The following is a 15,960-nucleotide window of genomic DNA, read 5'->3' as shown; positions in this document are numbered from 1 at the left end:
ACTACCCTATTCTGCACAGCTAAAAAAAGTATGCACTCAAATATGATTCAGGCGTATACCAAATCAGCACTCTATGCACATGAATGTGTGCAGAAATGGGTACATGGGAAAATGGCATGGATAATATTTGCATGCCACATGTGCCTTTATGAGCCCACTGATTTTCTTCAGTGAGCCTGGGCCGCAAAGTGGAAAGGTAGACGACTGACTTCAGCTTGTCTGGTTTCAGGGGTTCATGTATGGGGCCATTCATGAGTGTGTGTACACGGCCATAGAAAATAGTGGGTCAGTGTGCTAGCCATAAAAAACACAGCTAGCACACTGACAAAGTCCATGTTCATGTGCATGGAATCATACTGAACATACCTCCTGAATGTGATGTGAACACAGCTGAATAAAAAATAACTCTGATCAAATACGCTATAAAATCTTGATGTAAATTAAGCCTATTCTTTATCTATTCACCATGCTGTGCCATTTTGTTCTAAACTGACACGTGAGTAATCTCCAATAAATTAGTCTTTTAATGTTTTATTAAATGATCAAAAATATACACCTCTACAACCTTATCCTATTAGGAGCCTATATCACTGAAAACATATGTTGTAAATCCTCAAACCAGATCAACATGTTTACCTGGAGGATTTATGAGAGAATTTATGAAATGTGTCCTCAACAAATTAATTCATTGGTTCAGTGCGGGCTCCGATCATAAATTCTACAGCATGGAACTAAAACATCTGGTTCACATGTAAAGGTTTTCCTTGAAACAAAATATAAAAGTGGATTATTGGGAAAAACCCTGCACCTTTAAAATCTCTCAAAATGCCACATTACAACCATACCTTTAGGCTAAAGCTGCATGCTGCGGACACAGTGTTTGGGCCTTTTGTGCTGCATTGTACAGTACCATAAAAGTAAATGAGATTTTATTTACTATCATTTCCACATTGTTACAAAAATACTGAAGAAAATGCAGTGTTTTCCCATATAGACTAGGAAGGGGGTATATGAAATGGCAAAAATTAAAAACGCAGCAAGCGTTTCACAACATGTGGCGTTAGCCTTAGGCCCCGCGTTACATTTCACGGTCCCAGCAAAGTGCATGCGATTTTGCTTAATCTCTTTCCTGTATTGCAGAAAATAATGCTACAGAAAATGCAGCAAAAAGCAAAGAGAAGTTTAAGTGATTTGTTGCATTTTTTTCTACTGTCTTTTGCTTCATTTTTTGCTGCAGCATCTTTTACCTGTTCAATATGTCTGGTCTTAGCCTTACTTTTCCACAATATCAAAAATACACCTTTAGGCTAAGGTCCCATGTAGCAAACCGCAGTCAAAAAATGCAGCGGCAATGCATCATATATTTTTCTGCAGTATTTTTCATTTTGTTTTTCTCTGCATTTTTTTTTCTTCTCTTATTAAATATATAGGGAAAACACAAGCTTTTCCACAGGTAAAACTGACATGTTGCGATTTTTAAAAATGCAGCTTTTCCCCATCTTTTTTTCCGCAATGTGTATGGGATTAGCTAGAATATCATTCCCCTTGCTGGTACTGTAAAATGCAGCTTTTTTTTCTGCTGCGTTTCCACAGCAGCCAAAAGCACAGCATTTCTGCAATGTGGGGCCTCAGCTCTAAATGGAGGCCCCAAGTTGCAGAAAGGCTACTTTTGTTTATGCAGATTTGATGCAATACTTTGAGCCAAAACCAACAGTAGCTACAAAAGTTATGGGGACTATATAGGAAGTACTTATATATTTCAATTAAATCCACTACAAATGAAACCGCAGTGCCACCTGACATCAAATTTTGCTGTAAATTTTTTGATAACCTGCCTTCTCAGGAATCTGATGACAACTAGTGAAAGGGTCCTCTTTATACCACAGACAGATACTGTAAGCAGTGTTCCTTTAAGCATTTGCTGTAATTGTAAGGATGTTGGTTATTTAAATATGAAGGATCTGAGTGGCCTCCATTGACACCGAATTTTCGCTGTATTATATTGCTTTGCAATGCATCTTAATAGTGATCAGACCCCTAAATAAAAATTCTAATTACCCCTTTCCCTAGAACAGATATAAAAGAACATGAATAAAGTGAAACCCACAGACATTAGGTATCCCTGCGTCTAAAATGCCACGTCTACAAATTTATAAAAATATTTTTCTGACAGAATATGGCTACTCCAAGAATTTTTTTTCAAAGTTTTGTATATATTTTCAGGGTATGTTCACACTGATTTTTTTGCAGGCGGATTTTCCTGCTAGCTAGCTAGCAGAAAAAAAAACGCGACATGCGCTATCTTGTCGAGGATTCTGCGGCTGAGTCAGTTGCAGCGTCTGTGGCTCGAGACATGCTTCTGTTTAGGCCCATTCATTCAGACCTAATCAGTAGCGGGATGCTGTGACTGAATGCTAATGCACTGCATTGCGTCGAGGCTAGCCGCGCCAAAAAACCACACGGAGGTAAACTTTTCCGCTTTGTGAACTAGCCCTAAGGGGTAAAACATAAATAAAATTATCAAAACATACAGAGGCTAGTAACACATAATAAGGTATGGGATATATATAGAACAAACTCAAAGCAACAACCACAGCCTGTGGTGTGGGCGAAATGCGCGTCGGACAGTTCATAATGATACATTGGTAAGGTGTTATACACATTGGTATTACTCCACATTGCGATTTGGATATTTTGCTTTGGATCTTATTGGCTGCTGTGCCTTAGGGCATTCAGGGAGGTGGTTTGCACATTATAGGCTTAATCTTATATCCTTCCCTTACCCTCCTGGTAACCTATGATTTTATGTATTTTTATACCCTATTGTGGGCAATGTTTACATTGAAAAGTACTATAATACTGCACCTCTACCTGTGTCATTTTGGTGTTGCTGGCACTTTAACCTCATGGTTTCCCTGTTATTTGTGTGTATGATTTTGTCTTTATGTGTCCTTATATTTTTAACCTTGGATACAAAATAAACTTCTAAAGTTTTAATGATATGTGTGTGTGGTTGTTGCTTTGAGTTTGTTCTATAAATAAAATTATATAAATTTTATATGACCATAATTGAAGCGACCCATAGAATACACATGACATGCCATTTTGACTGCACAGTGAAAGTCTTAAAAAACAAAGGTCATAAGAAAGAACACAGTTTTTCTCCAATTCTACCCCATTTTGAATTTTTTCCACATTCCTCCTAAATCATACAGAATATTAAGTGATACCAATACACAGTACCATTTCTCCCCAAAAAATGAAGATCTCATATGCGTCTGTGAGCAGAAAAGTAAAAAAAAAAAAAAAAGTTATGGCTTTTTAAAGGTGTGGAGCCTTAAATGAAAATCTGAAAATGTCTCCTGCGGGAAAGGGCTAAAAAGCATATTTGTCATTTCATTTGACTTTTTTTTAAAAAAAAATGTAGATTGTGAACCCCATATAGGAATCACAATGTACATAATTTTTTTTTTCCTATCAGAATGTCTTTGTAGAATGGGAGGAAATCCATGCAAACAAGGGGAGAACATACAAACTCCTTGCTGATGTTGTTCTTGGCAAGTTTCGAATGCAGGGCTCCAGGGCTGCAAGGCTAACCACTGAGCCACCGTGTTGCCCCTTCATTTGACTTTTCATGATAAGCTTCCACATGTGTGTACATGAAAAGCAACAACACAACTGGCCATTTTATAATAGGTTCTGCAGTTTTTAGCCCTTTGCCCTCTCTGCATGCTGTATCTATATTTTGCATCCTCTCTGAGCTGGTGGTTAAGACCAACTGCCATACACTAGACATAGAGTAGAGGAGGAAACTGATCTATAACTTTCTCTCACTGAGGAACATTCCCAGGACCAGGGTAGGCACATATAAAGAAATGTGAATAAAGAGCTTTTTTTTTTTTTTTTTTTTTGGCACATCAGTAAGCAGTTAGCAGAACCACAGTGATGTCACAAAGCACAAGATTAAGTCATAACCAGAGCATGTAGTAACTAACAATCTCAAGTGCGGTTGTTCTAGCGGCCCTAAAGAGAATATTACCAAAATATAATTGGGCAAACAGTAATCTTACATCAACAATAGGTAAATAATAGAGGCATTGGTATTAGGTGTAGGTGAAGGAGAGTCGAGTCAAAGAGAAGGAGAGAGATGAGAAAGAGAAAAAGGGGAGCAAGGGGAGCAAGTGAAGAGGAGCAGACTAGAAATGAGGGAAAGAGTCAGGGTAGAGAAGAAGGAGAGGTGTCAAGTCAGTATATGACTAAAGAAAGGGAAGGGAAATGAAGGGATTGGTTGATGAAGAGTAGAAGGGAAGGGATAGTAAGAAGAGGAAGAAAAGAGCAAGAAGAGACAGAAGAGAGTTCAGAAGAGAGATAGGAAAAGCAGCAAAACCACAAGTCCCACAATGGCAATATTAATGTTTGTGAAGAAACCAGGGGGTCCAGGTCTTCACATACTGGTCATGCGTGCGTGTGGCCCAGCACATCAATTCGTCAAAGCGGGCTATCTGATTGACTTTATCAACCCACAACGAGACAGGGGGAGCTTCAGGATTCATCCAGTATAAAGGGATGAGAGATTTCGCCACTGAAATCAGGTGGGTGACCAATCTGTCTTTGCCCGGCTTGTAGTCTCCCGATGGCAGAAACAGAAAGATGGTAGCAGGAGTAAGTTTGAAGTAGGGGTAGCTCACTGCTCGAATCACGTCTTGAACCCATTCCCAAAAGTCTCGGATGCCTGGGCAATCCCACCATATATGCAGGTAGGTACCTTTATCCGATCGGCATCTCCAGCAGACTTCAGAGTCATGTAGGCCCCTCTGATGTAGCCAGACCGGAGTCCTGTACCATCTGGAGACCAATTTGTAATTGTTCTCCTGTAGCCTGATGCATGGGGAGAAACCGTGTGAATGTGAGAGAATGATATCTGTCTCCTCATCTGATAGGGTGAAGTGCAGCTCTTTTTCCCATTCCACAATAAAAGGGGGTTTGTAGAAGCGTTGCGGGTCTACAAAACGGGATAGATAGTGAGAAATTTTTCGCAACATCTTTGTCTCGGAAGTAAGCAGTTTCTCAAATTCTGTCAGGGTTGTCCGTAAGGGGAATTTGTCTTGCAGTCTTTGAAGAGCATCTCTAAGATGTCGTTTGTGAAGGAAAGAGAATTGCTCACTCGGGACTCGGGCACAAAGATCTTCTACCGAGGCAATTCCATCAACGGTGACTACATCTCTGAGGGAGAGTCCGCGAAATCTATGCCATAAATCATCATATGCGTGTGACGGTAGCCCAAGTAGGTGAGGAAGCAGGTTCAGTGGTAGAAGCGGAGAAGGAGAAGGGATTACATCTTTCAGCAAAGCTTTCCAGGAGGGCGAAGCATCCGGAAGGAGAGGACATGGTGCGGTCTTCCTAGAGCCATGGGAGCTGGGAAACCACAACGATGTTGCCAGAGACGAGTCTGTGCTCCGTTGAAGCAATAAGAACGGGAGCTTCGACGTAAGGGGAAACGCGAGGTCTGCCCACCAACCCAAGCGGATAGCAGTGTGATATTTCTGTGGATCGGGTAGTCCAATACCTCCATGATTCTTCCGCTTGGTCAATTGCTGCCAAGAGATCCTAGGTGCCCTGTGCCTCCATATAAAGCCAGTGAAAAGACTTCTTAAAGAACGGAAGAACGCTGTGGGTAAAGTGATAGGGAGCATCGCCATTCTATACAAAAGTTTGGGGAACAAATAAATCTTTACCAAGTTCTTCCTGCCGAACCAGGAGAGAGGTAAGTTCTCAAAGCCAACCAGAGATCTTTTCATCTCCTCAAGAAGGGGAGGGAAATTAGCGGCATACAAATCTTTCAATGATGAGGTCAGATAGATCCCTAAATATTTAAGCGGTTTAGTCGTCCAATGGAAGGGTGTAGCAGATTGTAAAGCTTTAACTGTGTCAGGAGGCAGTGTTATGTTCAGGACTTCGGATTTCATGAAATTAACTTTGTAGCCAGATAGTGTCCCATACAGTCGCAATATATCCATAAGTGCTGGCAAACCTTCCGTAGGATTCGAGACGACAAACAACACATCGTCAGCATACGCTGTGTATTGAAGATGCTGACCACCCATCTCCACTCCCGAAACTAGGCTGTCTTGGCGTACCGCCTGTAAGAGTGACTCCAGAACAAGGACGAAGAGTAAAGGGGAGAGTGGGCACCCCTGGCGCGTGCCGTTGGAGATGGGAAAACTTGCTGTGAGGATGCCATTCACTTTCAGTTTTGTGGTTGGTTGTGCATATAATGACAGGATGGCCTGGATGAACTGGTTTGGAATAGCGAACTTACGAAGCGATTCTGCCATGAAGTCCCATGCCACTCTGTCGAAGGCCTTCTCAGCGTCTACACTGAGAAGGACCAACGGGAGTCTGCGAGCGTGCGCCAGGCGTATTAGTGGCAACAGTTTGGCGGTGTTGTGTCTCCCCTCCCTTCCAAGCACAAACCCAGACTGTTCTTCCTGCACTAGATGGGGAATCCACGGCTGGATACGTCTGGCTAAGACCTTAGCCCATAGCTTAACATCCTGATTAATGAGTGAGATGGGGCGGTAGTTACTGCAGTAAGCAGGGTCTTTGCCTTCCTTAGGTATTAACGCGATGTGCGCCTCTTGTGACTGTTTCGGGAAGGGGGCTCCAGTCATAAGTGAATTACAAAGAACAGTCAGCTGGGGTATTAGGGTCTTGGCAAATTTTTTATAATACAGTAATGGGAACCCATCGGGACCTGGGCTCTTTCCCGCGGGGACACTCTTCAGGGCGTCTTCCACCTCCTCAGATGTAATCGGTAACAGCAAGGTGTCCGCTGCTGTCTCCGGGAGAGCAGGTAGGGATAAAGTTGCAAGAAAGTCCCGAATCTGTGTAGTTCTATCAGGATCAGTTGTAGAAGTAGACTTCAGATCGTATAATGACCTGTAGTATGCAACAAATTCCGAAGCGATATCTGCCGTTCTATCAAGGGTTTTACCATCACGGGTTTTTATCGAAGTTATGAAAGATTTCGCTTTTTCTTTTTGGATGAGGCGCGTCATCAGTTTCCCCCCCTTGTCACCGTGGGCATAAAGGAGCTTTCTAAATTGCAGGTGTTGTTTTGCTGCTCTGACATTCAGAAGATCTAACAGTTTGCTCCTCATAAGGGTGAGTTCGGCCAAGTGTGAGACAACTAAAGATTGTTTGTGGAGACGTTCCAAGAGGGAAATTTTACCTAACAAATCGTCCAACTCCTTCTGTCGTCGTTTTTTGACCTTGGTGGCTAAAGCAATAAGGAGTCCTCTCATGTACGCCTTATGCGTCTCCCAGACGATCGGGTAGCTTACATCCGGGGTAGTATTTAACTCAAAGAAATCTTCTAGGTTAGCAGACAAGGACTTAACATCATCCTCCGAGTCAAGAAGCGTCTCATTCAAACGCCACGTCCAGTCGGGTTTGGGGATATGTCCAAGGCGGAACGTGGTATGTACTGGAGCATGATCTGAAATTGTCAGAGAGCCTATTGAAGATTTCAGGGCGTGAGGAAGCAGGCGATCAGAGGCCAGAATATAGTCCAGTCTATGATAAGTATTGCTAGGAGGGGAATAGAAAGAATAGTCTCTCGTGTTGGGATGTTGTAGTCGCCAGATATCTAACAAGCGGAGCTCTTGAAAGGACGTCAGCAATTTACGAATCGCTCTTTGTGAGACTTGTTGACGAGCAGTAGAAGATGAGTCCAAGGTATGATTAAGCGTCAGATTCAGGTCACCTCCCAAAATGATTAAACCTTCAGCAAACATTTGGAGTAAGATGCAAACAGGAAAATAGGTCCGCAGTCCTTTTCGGATATATTTAAAATTTAACTTTTAATTCATGGTTTAAAAAGTACAGATTTCCAGATAGAAGTCAAAAAAATGAAGTTCCAAAGTGAAGAAAAAGTTAGGAAAATACACACATAGTGATTAAAAAGTATGGAACGCCGACGCGTTTCGAGGTAGAACTACCTCTTACTCATGGCAGGTCCTGCCATGAGTAAGAGGTAGTTCTACCTCGAAACGCGTCGGCGTTCCAGACCTGCCATGAGTAAGAGGTAGTTCTACCTCGAAACGCGTCGGCGTTCCATACTTTTTAATCACTATGTGTGTATTTTCCTAACTTTTTCTTCACTTTGGAACTTCATTTTTTTTACTTCTATCTGGAAATCTGTACTTTTTAAACCATGAATTAAAAGTTAAATTTTAAATATATCCGAAAAGGACTGCGGACCTATTTTCCTGTTTGCATCTTACTATTGAAGTCTTGCTTCGTGAGTCCAGAAGCTTCTAGATCGTGCACCCTTGGGGATTATGGTGAATATATGGTGAGTTTCAGTGTTTACTTTTTTGCGTAAAATTTTTTTTTTTTTTTTTGCGTAAATATTTCTTATCTAAACATTTGGAGTGTCTGTAAAGCGGCTAGGATCCAAGCTAGGATCCAAGGCCACTGTTGGGCGCGTAAAAGTTGGCAAATGTATACTTTTCAGAGGTGATATTCCCTTTGAGGATTAAGAGACGACCCTCAGCGTCCATATGGTGGCCCGAGCAAACAAATGGTAGGTCTCGGTGTATGAGTATCGATACTCCCTTGGAAGCGGAGGTGGGATGTGGGTTATGGAAACATTGTGTATACTGGGTTTTAGGAAAGTTGGGAATATGAGCTCCCTTAAAATGCGTTTCCTGCAGAAATACCAGTCTAGCTTGGGACCTTCTGAGAAATAGCAGAATATGCTTCCTCTTCTGCGGGGAATTAAGTCCTTTGACATTGTAGGAAATGCAGTTCAGCTCAGCCATCTCTTTAAGAGCAAGAGAGGGTAGAGAAAAGATAAAGAAGAAATGAGGAAAGACCAAGAGAGGGGGTGATACCAAGTGTTGAGGGCAAAAAGAAAGGAAAAAAAAGTGATAGAGTACAAATGAACAGATGAAGAGGAAAGACTCTGAACAAGGAAACGAAGAAGAGTAAGAAGGAGGGATATACAGGTCGAGCCCGGAAAATCCCAAGAGACTTCAGTGGAGGTACAGGTAAGAGAGAAACAAAGAAAAGTCAGCAGTACGCCTTCACCAATCAACCAAATCTACAGAACAATCTCTCTACGTCTATGTAATGGTGAGAGATCTCAAACAACCACAATAGGGCGGTGAACTAAAGTAACAAGGTAAAGTATCCCTGATCGGAACGGAAATGCCGATCGCCTAATTGAGGGAAGAAAAGAACCCAGGGTCAAAAAGAGGAACCTGAAGGAGTGAAACCCATACAAACGTTCCAATACACCGCTGCAGATAGCCTGGCTGATGGGTGACAAAGACAGATCACAGCTAGAGAACTTCACAATTCAAGAAGCATGCATCAAGAACACACATGAAATCGCTGTAGCCGTGATCGCAAGCAAAGAACGGGGTCGCTGATATGTCATCTCGACTCACAACATAGTCAAGGGGAAGAACTTAAGAGAAGAATGGAGAGGAAAAAAAAAGAATCAGGGGGAAAAGAAGGGACAGGAACCCAACATAAGCATCTCATCCACAGCTAGAGAACGCGACCTCACACCGGAGCACAAGCGAGTACATGGCATCCTCTCACAAAACACCTTAAAAAGCAGCATGAGAGACAGAAGTCCAATCTACGTCCAGTCTAGATCGTTATACAAGTAGGGATCGACGGGTAAGAGAAAGGAAAAAGTGGAAATTGAGAAGTAAACGATACAGTGGTAAAAGAGGAGAGGAGCATGAAGGGTAGGAAGGAGTGAGGAGAGAGAAAAAAAAAGAAAAAAAAAAAAAAAGCAAGAGAGGCCAAACAATGAAGAGAGGGAGAAAGAAGAGAGAAAGAGAAACAGGAGGGAAAAGGGGGGGGGGGAAGAGGGAAACGAAAAGGGAGAGGGGGCAGAAAGGGGGAGGGAGGGAGAGAGAGAGGGGAGAAGGAGGAATTAAGAAGGCCCGAGACAAAGAAAGAGGGAGAAGCGCGAAAGTCAGAAGGAAGAAAGAGAATGGGAGAGAAAGAGAGTGAGAGGGAAAGGGGAGAAAATAAGCAATGAAGAAAGCGATAAACCAATAAGGGCGGAAAAGAGGGAAGACAAATAAGGGGAAGGAAACGAGGCAGTAGGCGAGCAAGAAGAAAGGGTAGGTTAATGACAGACACGGGGGAGATGGGGGAGTAGGGAAGGAGGGGGGGGACAAAGAGACAGACACAAGGGGGGAAAAGGACAAAGAAGCAGGTAAAAAGAGATGAAGTGAGAAAGAGATGGACCAGGGCATGAGCTTGAGAGACCTTACTCTGCAGGTGTTGAGATGAAGAGGTCTACGGTCCAGCTGGATACACAGCAGCAGGTCATTCCTTCATGGGTGTGAAGTGAGGAGAAAGAACTCCAGAATGGCGAAGAAGTGCTTTCTTAGCTTTCGGAGTACCCTGTCGGCGTATATGTCTGATAGGGTCCGTCGGGCGCGGGAGCTGAGGTGGGACCTGGATAGGGTCCTCTTGCACTGGGAGCCACGAAGGGAGATCAATTGGAGGAATGTCCAGGACCTCCCATAGTGGGTCCAAGTCTTGTGGAGAGTGTATCGCATAGCGGCGGCCCCCCTTCAATATCGAGAGACCGAAGGGGAAAAGCCAAGCATACCGTATCCCCATTGATTTCAGCTGATCTAAAAGCGGCTTAAGTACTCGCCTCTTTTGCAGGGTGGAAGGGGCCAGGTCTTGGTACAAACGTAGGGTATGGCCCTCAAATGCGAGATCTGGCTTGTCCCGGGCAGCATTGAGCACAAGTGAGGTATGTGCAGATGACAGTAGAGCGCACACTATATCTCGTGGTGGCTCATCAGGATTGGGCTTAGGCCGCACTGCCCTATGAGCACGCTCTATGGATATCTCAGCCGCAGCATCAGCACCTAATAGCTGAGAGAAGATTTTTGCAGCCACAGTCTGTAAGTGTTCCGGCAGGTAGGTTTCGGGGAGCCCTCTGATACGAAGATTTCGACGGCGATTCCTGTTTTCCAGGTCCTCCAATGCCAGATAAGCATTATTTAGATGGGCAGTATGAGCATCTAGACGTTCCGACACACAGGAAGCCGTCTGCACCAGATCACTATGTCCGGCCTCCACAGCGTCCACTCGCTTTGTAATCGCATCAAAGTCTGCCCGCAGGGCTGCAAGCTCCGTGGACACCGGTGCCAGTGCCTGGGTAAGTACCCGCTTTAAGTATCCCTTGGAGATAGGTGCCGGGTCGTCATCTTGGGCAGAGTCCTCCCCGTCAGTGTCCTGGTATGAGTCTTCCCGCTTCCTGCCCGTCTCGGGCGCCATCTTTCTCTGTCGGGCCGGAGAGCCCGCGGCATTCTTTTTAAGGAATTTCTGCAGGCTTGCTTGTTGAGATTGGGAAGATTTGTGGTCCTGAGACTCCCTGGACCTTTCTCCCCCGACTTTGACCATGGTTCGGCTAGTAAAAGCTGGTAATAGGCGATTTGGCTATTTCCTGAGACGGAGCTCTGAAATCAAGCTGCCATCTCACAACTCGGTCAGGCCACGCCCCCGAATAAAGAGCTTTGGCTATGATTGTTTCTGTTCAGCTCCAACATTAACCTATGCTATTTTTTTTCTGATAATGTGGGCAGTGACACCTCAGCCTGACAAACCGATTATAACTCACACTAGTTTATACAGGAAATCTACGCCAGATGTTTTTCACATTTCAGGTCCTTTGCTTAGACCATCCTACAAAACCACAGTCTTGGTAAGCCTGCCAACATTGGGGCAAATTTATTAAGACTGGTGTGTTCTATACCAGTCTAAATAAATGGCGGACTGGTGCAGGGACCTCTTTATATAAATCTGTCACATGTCCCTGCGCCACTTAGGAGTTGGTGTACATTTCAATAACTCACGACAGAAAACTGGCGTAATAATGATTCTGTTTGGCTGAGGTGTCCCCGCCTATATTGCAGGGATGCTATATCGGTGGGGACGAACCTCGCCCTCCATATTGGGGCTTGTGGCGTGCAAAGGGGTCTTGTGCTTCTACATACTCCCTTTATGCCATAGAACTGACTTGGAGGCAAAGATGAATTCCCCCCATTGTCTGTGAATAAAGCCAAGCCAAAAGAGATGCGACAAGGCCCATAGCCTCCCATCAGTGCACATAAAGGTACTGGATTAGCTGGGTGACAGGACATAGATGTGGGTCACAAGGGGTACTACTATGTCTCCTTAAAGGGATTTTGCATTTACAAGCCACTTCAGTTGTATAGATAACCAGGCTCTATTGCTCAGTACAGAGCCATATGCCAAAGAGTGAGCTTTCCCTTTCCCATCAAGGAGAGTTTATTTGCATATTCCTTTCCCATCAGCACACAGCACGCCTTCATTCAGGAGAGCTAACACGTCACACGACCAATTCCTAAAGAGCGAGACTCTTCCCTATCATGTGACTAGTCACATGGTCATGACGTCATCACAGGTCCTTTACCTTAGTAGTGTAGTAGGTTTTCAGCATGTTGTGGTGGAGTCAGCTGTAGTATCAGGAAGCAAGGACTGCTTACAGTATGACTGGGGTAGCGGCCATGTATCGCAGTAGTATACCGGTGCAGCGCACACAGAGTGCTGCTCTCAGTACAGAACACACTGTGCAGTGAAGTAAATACACTTCCTCCAGAGTCTTCTTGTCTCAGTGCTGTTGCCTATGCCTCATGTGTAACATTAATGTCTTGTAGATATCTGTGATGCAAAGAGACGATCCAAGCTCTAGCCCTGTAAACATGGCTGCACAAGGCAAGTACCATTACCTGTGTTATCTTCTATAATGCCAGCATGGACAGCTACATTTCTGGAGCTTTTAACTGAAATCCATGCACATAATGCAGATAGGAGCCCCTCCTGTACAGAACTGGCTCTCAGTCATAACCTGCATGTGTGAACAGACCCTATTAAACAGGCAGAAGGCTCACTCTTATACCCTGCTAGAGAAGTATAGTAGTCGTGTGCCGAGCTCAGAATACAAAGAGTGTTTCTACGGCTGGGGTCATGTGTGAGTCTTTGTTGGAAACGTCCCAGAGACCACCGAAAATGCTGGAGAAGAAAGACCAGGCAGACCTCATTATAGACATTGGAGTCCGTTATTCTCCCTGTATAACCGCTGCTGTAGTGGTCCAAGTTTCCATTGTTCGGGTACCCCAGTGGATTGTGAACCTAGCATCACGCTAAATACCCAGCACATTCATGTAGTGACTGTGTTGGAAAATTAAAGGGGTTATCCACTTTCTAATGCTGATGGCCTATCCTTAGGATAAGTCATCTTTATTAGATCTGAAAAGGTCTGAAACACATGACCCCCACATATTGGCTGTTCTAGGACGTTGTGGTTCCCAGTATTGCTTACATGCCTTAGCCGCGCTGCACTGCTCACTTGGCATACACATTGTAGTGACAGCTTTAGGTACTACAGTGTTCTTCAATTAAAGTCCATGAGGCAGTGCTGCAGTATCTAACCCAGCTTCTACACTTTAGAGCAGCTGATCTGTGGAGGTCAGGCCCTCACTGATCTAATATTGATAACCTATCCTAAAAATAGAACATCAATATTGTGAATAACCCCTTTAAAGGGATTCTATCATTGGGAAAACTCATTTTTAACTAAGCATATATTTGCATAGCCCTTAGAAAGGCTATTCCAAGCATACCTTCTATTTGTTAATCCTCTCAGCTATATTAGAATTAGCTCGCTTTTATTGATATGCTAATTATGCAGTACGAAGCACTCAGGAAGTTCAGTGAGCACTGTGTGCTGTGTAAACAGGGGTAAGTGAGAGCGTGGAGGCTGTTGCTGATGATGACGACTCACCAATCTTCCCTTCTCTCTCTCCCCCTGTTTATACACAACACACAGTGCTCAATGAACTTCCTGAGTGCATCGTGTTGGATAGAGCTGAGCCGATCTGATCATTTTCCAGCCGATCGCCAATCGGGATCCGATCTTTCAACCCTATCAATGATATATACATGAATGGGGTTGACCCGATCTTGAGATAACCTCCGACCTCGATCCTGCCGGAAAAGATCGGGATCGGAATGCCGATCGCGATCATGAAATTTACTTGATCGCCGATCGGAATCCGATCTTTTCCAATCCCGATTGCTCAACCCTAGTGCTGGATAATTAGCATATCAAAAAAAGCGGGCTAATTCTAATACGGCTGAGAGGATTAACAAATAGGTATGTCTGGAATATCGCTATACAAATATATGCTTAGTTAAAAATGAATTTAACCAATGATCGACTCCCTTTAAACTTTTAGAACCAAGCCTTCCCACAGATTACAGATTATGGGCCCTCCTCATAAGCTGACCTTGCATCTTTGAACGGGAACAGACATAGATCATTGCCCTCTGTTTTGCTGCATTAAAAGGGTTGTCCAAGCTAAAATCGTATTTTTAATTTAGGCGGGAGGAAGTGAAAAAAAAAAAACAGCGCTCTGTTGCCTCCTAATGTGGTCTGGTCATGCAGCTCTGTTGTCAGCATGTCCTCCGGCAGAAGTCTTCACTGCTCATGAAAACCGTAGCCAATGAGTGACTTAAGGAAGGGACCCGGGGACGTCGCTACCTGTGACATCCCTGGCTTCCCACCTGTGGCTGCTGATTGGCCTCAGCGGTCATGTATTCACTGAGGCCAATCTGGTGCCTCAGCGGAAGGGACCCGGGACGTCACAACTGGTAAGGAATTCAACTGCAAGAAGACAGTCGAGCACAAGGACCGAACTACCCTGGGTGGACACCGGATCATCGGGGACAGCTGACTATGTTTTTGTTTTTTTTATCACATCTCCTGGACAACCTCTTTAAGTGTAGCAGATTATTGGTATTGCATGAGGATGAGTAAATCATTGAGATTGTTTATATGATCGTTTGGCTGCATGACAGCTGACAGCCTATTCTTTAGATCAGTGTGAGCTACGGTGTTCAAAACATCATACTTGTCATAGTAGTTGTTCTGGGTATTGAAGCATTGTCCCATTCAAGTGAATCGAACAATCCTGTAATTCTAATGACAGGTGCAACAAAAAGTATGATGTCCTGGCAGCTGATGTAAACAATGAAAGCGGTGCCATGAGTCTATTGCCCACTGATATAAAATTGATGTCATATGTTAAAGATAGACCATCAATTTAAAAAAAAGTCTGAAAACGCCCTTAAAACTTAGTTGCACTTTTTTTAGTGGTACCACCATAGCTTAAGTCTATATTCACATGAGCATGTGATGACCATTTTTTTTAAACAGCCATTACACGGCTGCATTAAGTTCATTGTATGTGAATGGGGGCTATTTTAAAGGACTTTCTAAGAATAGATGATATCATATTTTTGTCCATTTTCACAAATCCATTATTACATTCAAATGCACAAAGGATATGTAAAAATGGACGCCCGTCTGGTGCAAAATGTCTGTGAAAAATGTACATTTGATCAGGGCCATTTGACGTCTGTGTGAATCTAGGCTTGGGCTACAAAACAACTTTAGTCACAACATCCCACTTGCCCAGCAGTCACATTGTAGTGCTCTTTTCATTGGATGTCTATGACAGTGATGTCAAGGCTACATTAATATTTGCTGTATTTTGCCCATACTATCTCTCTACACATCTGAGGTTTATTGTATAGAAACCAAAGCAGTATTCCCCATTACTTGTCATGAAGTCCTATATAGCAGCACACTGAGTTGCCTACATGTGTGTACAGATCTATACGGAACCCTGAAACAGACTGATGATATCCTCTGTAGTAGCTTTAATGGTACCAATGTCTTCTTCCAATTTTGGAAGCCCACAAAGGGAGGAAGTAGATATAGGAAAGAAATTGTAAGACTTTAATAAGTACATACCGGTTATAAATGTTCTTATAAGGATGAAACATTACTGTTACGTTGCAGCGAGCTCTCCTTGGTAAACCATA

At 43.6% G+C, this 15,960-nt stretch overlaps 1 protein-coding gene across 1 annotated transcript in view; it reads left to right on the top strand.

The window, feature by feature from the left end:
* Positions 1-12,581: 12,581 nt before the first annotated feature.
* Positions 12,582-15,960, top strand: part of ERCC6L2 (ERCC excision repair 6 like 2) — a 104,206-nt gene continuing 100,827 nt past the window's right edge. The window contains exons 1-2 of the mRNA XM_075277705.1: positions 12,582-12,651; positions 12,729-12,786. Of these exons, the coding sequence (XP_075133806.1) occupies positions 12,738-12,786 (49 nt within the window). The 5' untranslated portion in view covers positions 12,582-12,651; positions 12,729-12,737. The remainder of the gene's footprint in view (positions 12,652-12,728; positions 12,787-15,960) is intronic.

The sequence above is a fragment of the Leptodactylus fuscus genome, chromosome 1 (genome assembly GCF_031893055.1).
Source record: "Leptodactylus fuscus isolate aLepFus1 chromosome 1, aLepFus1.hap2, whole genome shotgun sequence".
In the NCBI taxonomy this organism is placed as follows: Eukaryota; Metazoa; Chordata; class Amphibia; order Anura; family Leptodactylidae; genus Leptodactylus; species Leptodactylus fuscus.
The sequence above is the reverse complement of the archived record's forward strand: the minus strand, read 5'-3'. Positions and strand labels throughout refer to the sequence as shown.